We start from the raw sequence: 8,415 nt of genomic DNA on the forward strand, positions 1-8,415 counted from the left end.
TCTGAAGGTCAGAGGAATGGAAAAGGTAAGTCAAGAAAAAAGTTGGCATTCAGCAGTGGAGATAGCTGAGCTGATGAACGGCCTTTGAACACTTGGGTTATTTCTTTATTTGCTTCCAGTTCTTGTGTGATTGTTAATTCCAGCTAAAACTTCCCAGTGCCTTGCTCACATGTGTGGTACATTATGTACTCATCTGGCAGCAAGACTGACACCTCCCCTGGCAACTGCCCTAGGAAGTTTCAAACACACTTACGTGTTTGTGTCCCAACAACAACACAGAAAGGAAACAAAAAGAACACCCGGAGTGTGCTACACTGACTCTCTGGCAGGACTGCGAGTTAACAACGTCTTCTCTGCAAGAGGAGCTCCACAAACGTGAGCAAGTGAGCCTGGGCTCACTAACTGGGAGTTAGTCCGAAGGCTGGACTAACTGGGACACTTGGTGAAGCAAAAGAGCAACCCAGGCCGTGGTAACCCTGGGGCTGCAACCTGAGGTCCCCTTTGCAGAAATGAAGATAATTCGTTCTGGAGATTTTCCTCTCCACATTCTCTCTGCTTAAATAAACCCTGGTGAAAAGAACTCCTGCTCTGATTATCCATGGAAAGGTTCCCTGGAATGTTGGACCAAGTCTCTGGAATGTATAGATTTAATGAGCCAATTTGGAAATTAACGCAGATGAAAAGGGAGTGTTAAGGTCACATTACACACAGAATCACTACCTGAGTCAAGTGCAGGGGTCTGGGAGGTCCCTTAGAGCTTCCCGCAAGTGCACTTAGCATGATCTAAACCCAAAACCTTGGCCCATCTGCAGTTTTATTTTATTTTATTTTATTTTTTTGTCTTTTTTCATGTCCTGCAATGGATCGCAACCCTCAGTGTCACGCCCGTACCGGACCAGGACCGGCAACGGGATCGCAAACCTCGGTGTTGCGCCTGCACCTCGCTCAGCCAGTGAGCGGGAACCGGTCTGTATGTGGGATCCGAACCCTCGGCGGGAGCGCCGCCGTGCTCTCAAGCGGCGCACTGTAGCAGTGTGCCACCGGGCCAGCCCCCATCTGCAGTTTTAGGTGTGGAGGGGTCCGCAAGATCACCCATAGACTCGTTAAGGACAGGACACAATCTTCACTAAGAATTCTGAAATGTTGAAAACATGGTTTCCAAATTTTTTACTGAGGAAAGATCTCCCCACTCTTAGTCTATTGAGTATCGTGTTTTGAGATATTTTCCCTGCTAAACAAACGTCATCCCTGCCTCAAATGATTTTGTCAAAATACCAGTCCAGGCTTCTGATCAGGAAAGAGATAATCGAGTTTGAGCCATGCATATTGATATATTTACAGAGTACGAAATTTAAATTGGAGTTACCTTTGTGCTTTTGCTTCCAATGGTTTTTTGTTTTAATATTGAACAGCCTTGGCAAATTCATAAAGACAGAAAGTAGATAGGAGGTTACCAGGGTCTGGGAGGAGGGGAGGGTGGGAGTTATTGTTTAATGGTTACAGACTCTGTTTAGAGTGATGAGAAATTTTGGAATTAGTGGTGACAGATGTGCAACATTATAAATATAATTGATGCCATTGAATTGTACACTTAAAAGTGGATAATACGGCAAATTTTTGTTACACATATTTTACCAAAATTTAATAATGTAATATACCAAAACCATTGAACTGTACACTTTAAATAGGTAAATCGTATAGTGCATGAACTATATCTCAATAACTGGTTTACAAAAAGAAAAAGCAGTATTGAATGGCCTTGGGATTTTAACTATTACCTTCCTCCACGGCTTGGGAGCTTAGGGGCCCAGGATGGGATCAGTCACTTCGTCCAGCTTCTTTTCTCTCTCTTGTGCTGCAGATGAGGCGGTAGAAGATGGGGGTGGGGGCGGTGGAGAGCGTGGGGTGTGTGTGTGTGTGGGGGGTGAACAATGCACCCATCAGCTGTTGCACAGCCAGGAGCCTCCTGAAATACCTGCCCAAGGGAGTGCTGCCCCCCACCCCAGGCAGACACCATTTCTCCTCATCCCAGGTTTTACTAACTCTTTAGAGCCCTTTTCCCTCCACTGAGGGCACTGAGCCATCTGACTCAATCTTCAAAGAAAAAGTCTTTTTGTTCAGAGACGTATTCAGGGACTTTAAGCACTGCACATGATTCTTCCTCAATAGCCTTTGATTTTTCTTCCAGGGCTTGATCAAGTAGGTTCAACTCAAGCATCAAGACCAGGTTGCGGTTTCAATCCAACATGCCTGGGGAAGGGGAAATATCCTATCAGATGGGAAGTTGGAAGAAGTGTCAATGAGAGCAGAAGCAGAACTTTGCTGGGAACTTGGGGTTGCATCTTGTATTACAAAGGGATGGGGTGTCTGGCAAAGACCAGGACCAAGTTACAGATTCGGACTTGCAATTAGGCACCCCCTCCCTGAAAAAAGTCCCCTCTGGGGTCAGAGATGCTAGTGAACTCCTGTAGACGAAGTCAGGGCAGCAGAAGGGCAGGCCAGATGCCCTCTGGCTCACCTTGGCAACATCGGACATCTGACTGCTCTCACCTCATCCTTTGCCCTGAGGATGGCTACCCGGTCCCCAACCCTCACCTAACCCCAACAAATACTGGGGGCTCTGTTTCTGCTAGGTCTCTGACAAGGTGCCATCTTGTCATCACACCTCCTTCCACTTCAGTACACGGCAGAATGTGGCTACACCTCCTTTCTGGCACAATGTGATCTGGGGTTGTCTTCAGTCTACTTTGAGTCCCTCCCACTTCTTTTTTTTTTGTCTTTTGTCTTTTTCTGTGTCCGGCAACGGATCGCAACCCTCAGTGTTGCCCCCGTACCGGACCGGGGACCGGCAACGGGATCGCAAACCTCAGCGTTGCACCCGCGCCTCGCTCAGCCAGTGAGCGGGAACCGGTCTGTATGTGGGATCCGAACCCTCGGGCGGGAGCGTCGCCGCGCTTCCCAAGCAGCGCACTTATCCAGTGCGCCACCGGGCCAGCCCAGTCCCTCCCACTTCTAACCACTCAGGAGTCAAGGTCATGAAAAGATAGGATACTCAAAAAAGGTTTTTGGAAATTTGAGGCTACTCCTGAACCATGAAGAACAGAGCAGGGAAGGAAGAATTCCCCCCTCCCCTTCGTATCCCATCAAGAACATTTTGCAGCAGACACTCCTCACTGTTTATATGGAGGGAAAGAACCTAAATAAACAAAAAGCCCCAGCCGCACTCGGCATCATGGCCACATCAAGCCATACATGTCACTTGAAGAACTGTTTGGTACTGTTTACAGAGAGGCCTATTAAATACTTTTGAACATCAGCACAGGGTCTGAGGGTTTGAGTCCCACGGAGTGACTCGGGCATAAACAGCTGAGAGGCGGCAGAGCTGCGTGTTATGACATCTGGAAGCACCAGGGCAGAGGGGCTGTGGCCAGGCCATGGGAATCCCAGCGGCAGCTCCCCAACGCTGACCCACGCAGCCCTAAGCCTCTGACGTGCCTTCTGGAAGGCGGCCAGGCAGCACTTTGTCAGTATTTACAGCCTTACAGCTGGGCTTCTGACTTGCCTGGCTGTCAGCTGACACCAAAGGAAATGTCACCCATTTCTTATAAGATGAAGATCTCACCTTAGGAGGTGAGAAGGAACATAGCTTCACTCTGCTTTCAATGAAAACGACAAAAGGAGGTGCTTACTAGACTGCCTGGTGAATACCTGAAAGAAACCTAGGTAATTCAGACCCACCTAGGAAGAGTGCTGCTAACCTCAACTGCATGAGTGCAGTGGATGTATAGATTTATGTTTGGGTAACCTAGCTTTGGCCCAGTCTCAACTTTTAAAATCAATCAGGTCAACCCTTCAACTATAAAGTTTAGTGTACTTGGATTATACTTTAATAAAGTTGAAAAAAATCTTAACAATTAAAAAACCAGGTCAATTGATAGACATTTGAATCTCCTAAACCATGTTCTTGGATGAATAGTACCTGACCTCTGCTGACACAGCTCCTGTGACAGGAACTCACAGCCCCCAAAGCAGCTGTTCCAAGACTGGACTTCTATTAGCAAATGCTTCCTTTACTGAGCTGAAATCAGCCTCCTGGAAGCTTCTATCCACTAATCAAGGCCATAAAGAACATGTTGGATCCCAGTGATCACAGAGAGCCCTTTGGAAGCTGAATTAACTGAATTACCAGCACCACCCCCTGGGTCATTAGTGTATGCGAATAAACACAAACACACACACACAGGCATGCGCGTACACACAGATACTTCATTTATCCAGAAGTCTGGTATCTAGCAAGTTCCCGTATCCATAACAAATGTTCCAACCACAAAATTAACACCATAACTGAATTCATGCACTTGACTCCTAGAACAGTACGTCGGCATCTTCATCTGAAGTTATCAAGTTTTGGTTTGGATTTGCTTTTAATAAGTCTGGTTCTGGCTTCCTAGCTCACAAAAAATTAAAAGCTGCCAATAAGTTGCAAAGGAAGCTGGCTCCACTAAGAAGTCAGCCTGGGGGCCGGCCCGGTGGCGCACTGCTACAGTGCGCCGCTTGAGAGTGTGGCGGCGCTCCCACCAAGGGGTCGGATCCCATATACAGACCGGTTCCCGCTCACTGGCTGAGCGAGGTGCGGGTGCAACACTGAGGGTTGCGATCCCATTGCTGGTCCCGGTCTGGTACAGGAGCGACACTGAGGGTTGCGATCCGTTGCCGGACACAAAAAAAGACAAAAAAAGGGAAAAAAAAAAAAAAAGAAGTCAGCCTGACTGTGTTGGGGGAGACAGACAAATGGTCAGAAAGACTGTCAGGAACTAGAGAATTAGTAGCAGCAGCCTAGAGTCATCCAGAGAAGAGGCAACACTACTACACACCTCATCATGTGATGTCCAGGGCAATCAGAGATGACCCTGAGTCTCCAAGAAAAAGGAGGACCACTCAAAGAGTCAAGAGTCGGCTGTTATATGGAACAAACATACTTTCAAAAGCTTTCCATCCAGTGTGGTTATGTCAGCAAACATCATGATACCTAAGGGTTATGATTTTATTACCTAGGTAGTTCATTTTTGGTGGAAGAGCTTGCTCTAAACTGATGCTGCCTAAATGAGGTGTCACTGTGTATTATCTCACAGCGTACAGCATGGTTTTTCAGGGACAAATCATACTAATGATTGTGATGCACAGCACAGTGACAGGCATGTGGTGGCACCACCCTGATTGACTGATTCTCATGGTAAATGGGACTAGGCAAGAAAGTATCAGCTGCTAGAAACACTTACATCACCTGCTTTCATAGAGATAAGAATTGTTGAAATTAGCATATTAATATTTATTCAAAATAAGCAACACCCCTGCCTTGTGATAACTAATCATTCGTGACCCAGCTGCACATTTCTCCATGAATATGTATTTTATATTCTAATTTGCTCAGCAAATCCTTTTCCTAAAGAGCCCAAGAAGGTAAACTGCAGGTTGTTCCTATGACAATAGTTGCAGTTTTACTCTTTCCACAACCTGAGTCCTCAAGCCCCCAAGCCAGCTGCCAGAAGACCAGGACCTTGGGCACGAGCATCCATGAAGGGACAATAACTCTCAGCTGTCTGGGCAGTTGGAGGAAGTACAGCTCATGCCACAACAATGGTTAATCCAAAGTCATTCATGTTGGGTTCAGGAATATAGGACCACACCCAGGTGTGCACAGGTGCACACACACACACACATACACACACACACTCTCCAAGACAACATACCCCTCGGAATCACATCAATCGCTCAGCATTTTATGAACTTCCAGGGTGGAAGCCCCAGCATCAGTTGGGGGTCACAGACTGCTCTGACTATATCAGACAGGTCTAGCTCCGGAGGTGGGGGAGTGGCACTTCAGATCCTCACTACCCTGTACTACTATTTTCATAGCACACGTTACCTTCCAACATATTGTTTTATTTATTTATTATGTTTGTTGTTTGCTGCCTGTCTGTCCCCACTAGAATACAAGCTGTGTGAGGGTCCTGAACATTGTTTTGTTTTGAAGTTGTGCATTAGCAGTACCCAGCACACTCCTCTACACAGAGCAGGTGCTCAGTTATAATTTGTTGAATGAAAGATAAATGAATGGGTGGCTAATCCTGTAGCCTAAAGAAAGATATCAGCCTCGGCAAGCAGTGGGCACACGTGCCACCTGCGGTTTCTCCTGTGCCCATCATTAATTTATCACAGCCCTGTGTCCCAGTAAGTTCAACGGAGCCTCAGAATCATTCTCAACCCAAGATTTCAGGCAGCCACTACCATGAGCTCTGCTCACCATTCCTGGCCCAGGTTATCCCTACCATGGAAGTTGGAAGGTTTTGCTTGCTTGCTTGTTCTTTTTCTTTCTCACGTGGGTCCACAGGCAGGGATTTCATGTCTTCTCACGTGGGCCAGTGCAAATCAATGCTCACTGTGTCTGTTCAGATAAGCAGGGACTCTGGGGTGCAGCCCACATCAGGCAGGGCCTGGACTTGGGGCTTGATCTTCATCTCAACCAGCCTTGGGTATTTTTATTATTTATTATATTATTATTTTTGTTTATAGCAACTTTATTCATAATCGCCCCAAACTGGAAACAACCCAAATAACCTTCAACAGATGAATGTAAACAAACTATGGTACATACAAACAAGATGAATTTCAAAGACATGCTGAGTGAAAGAAGGCAATCTCCAGGTTATACCTTGTATCAGTCTACTTAAGTGACATTCTGGAAAAGGCAAATCTATAGAGACAGAGAATAGATGAGTGTTTGCCAGAGGCTGGGGTGGAGTGAAGGTCTGACAACAAAGGGGAAGCATGAGGGGATCTTTTGGGTGATGGAACTGCTCTGTGTCCTGACTGGTGGTGGATATATGAATCTACATGTGTGTTAAAACACATAGAACTGCACATCCAAAAAAGTTAATTTTATGGTATGTTAATTTAGAATTTTAAAAAATGAAAAAAAAAAAACCCAAATAAAGTTCTGTTTAAAAATGTCTTCAAAAGAAATTTTCCACCTGAATTTCTGCTTGAAAAGCTGCTTCATGGGGCTCTGCCATACCAGCCCTGGTGTTCTGTAGAACAGTCTAGAACAGTGATTTCTCTTCTTCTCCCCCAGCTCCCTCAAATTGTACCCCTGGGCACTCCCTTTGTGAAAGTGAGGTGCAGGTAGGTTTGGAGAGAAAGGACATTTGGCCTCCACTGGGCTCCAGACCCACAGCTCGACGTCAAGCAAAGCAGGTGTGCTTTTCTTTGTCTCATATGTTGTTTGTCTGAAAACCTCTGGATTAAAATAGCTGGTCTTGAGCCAGATCCCCAGGTACCGAGGGGGTCTGAATCCTAGATTCCATGGCCTGCTGGTGGAGCACGTTCATCTGTCCCTTCAACTTGTGTCCCCGTGGATCCCAGTAGTCAGCCAAACTGGGGCACTGGCTCTAACAGTGAGTGATTCTAAACAAGGCCTTTTGGGGGAAACTGGAATTGCGCTCCTTGCTTCAGAACCCCTAGGTTAAACACACTGGGAACTCTGAAAAAGGCTTCTAAGTCTAGGCCTCCTCTGAGGCAGGGTCTGAAAGGACTGAAACCATATGCATAGAAGGGGAAATGCCATTATGAGGATGACTGTGCTGACCTGGGAACAGCAGGGCCAAAAAATCTATCCTTTGTGACAAGAGCTGTTGTTTACACGAAGCACACACCATGTGCCAGGCACTGTACTAAGAAATCATCGAATCTTAATGACAATTCTGTGAGAAAAGGGCTGTCACTGTTTCAACAGATGAGGACACTGAGGCTCCCAGAGACCCCAGGTCACACAGAGATGAGGTAACAAGACTGGGTCCTGGCCCAAGACAAGGCCTGATGTCAGGCCTCCTTTCCTAACGTGCCCTGGAGAAGGGGACCAAGGCCACTTTTCAGCAAAGGTTGGTGGGTGATTGCTGAGGGCTCTTTGAGACCTTGCCATGTACACTAGCACCCCCCCAAAAAAAAGCTTAAAAAATTGTTTTATACAATGGAATGCTCTTTGAAAACTATCTTACGCATAAGTCCAACGTAGAAAATAACAGTTGGGCCACTGTGGTGAAGGTGGAAACAGGGGTAGCCTGGGGTCCCCTGGGCTCCTGGAGTACCACCTGAAGGCCATTTGTACAGTAGGTTGGCACTTACTGTGAAAAGCACAGGTGGTGCCATCATGCTTAAGGCTCTGGCTTTGCATGTGAAAGAAGGAAGTGGGATTGTGGGAGACTCATTCCTTGTTTATTAGTCAGTCTGGGGGTGGGCTGCAGGATTGCAGGCCTACCATGTGCACTGGGCACAGGGCTCTTTCTTCCAAGTACTACCTGCCTCCCCCTATGCTCTGGCCAGCAGCCACGGCCTGCCACTCACAGGGTAGAAAACCTA

The 8,415-nt window shown here is 46.7% G+C and overlaps 1 protein-coding gene across 1 annotated transcript in view; it reads right to left on the minus strand.

The window, feature by feature from the left end:
- Window positions 1-2,188: 2,188 nt before the first annotated feature.
- The window catches only part of TRABD2B (TraB domain containing 2B), a 33,867-nt gene continuing 27,640 nt past the window's right edge, over window positions 2,189-8,415 (minus strand). The window contains exon 3 of the mRNA XM_008568208.1: window positions 2,189-2,250. Within this exon, the coding sequence (XP_008566430.1) occupies window positions 2,218-2,250 (33 nt within the window). The 3' untranslated portion in view covers window positions 2,189-2,217. The remainder of the gene's footprint in view (window positions 2,251-8,415) is intronic.

Source organism: Galeopterus variegatus, unplaced genomic scaffold, assembly GCF_000696425.1.
Source record: "Galeopterus variegatus unplaced genomic scaffold, G_variegatus-3.0.2 Scaffold387, whole genome shotgun sequence".
Taxonomy (NCBI): domain Eukaryota; kingdom Metazoa; phylum Chordata; class Mammalia; order Dermoptera; family Cynocephalidae; genus Galeopterus; species Galeopterus variegatus.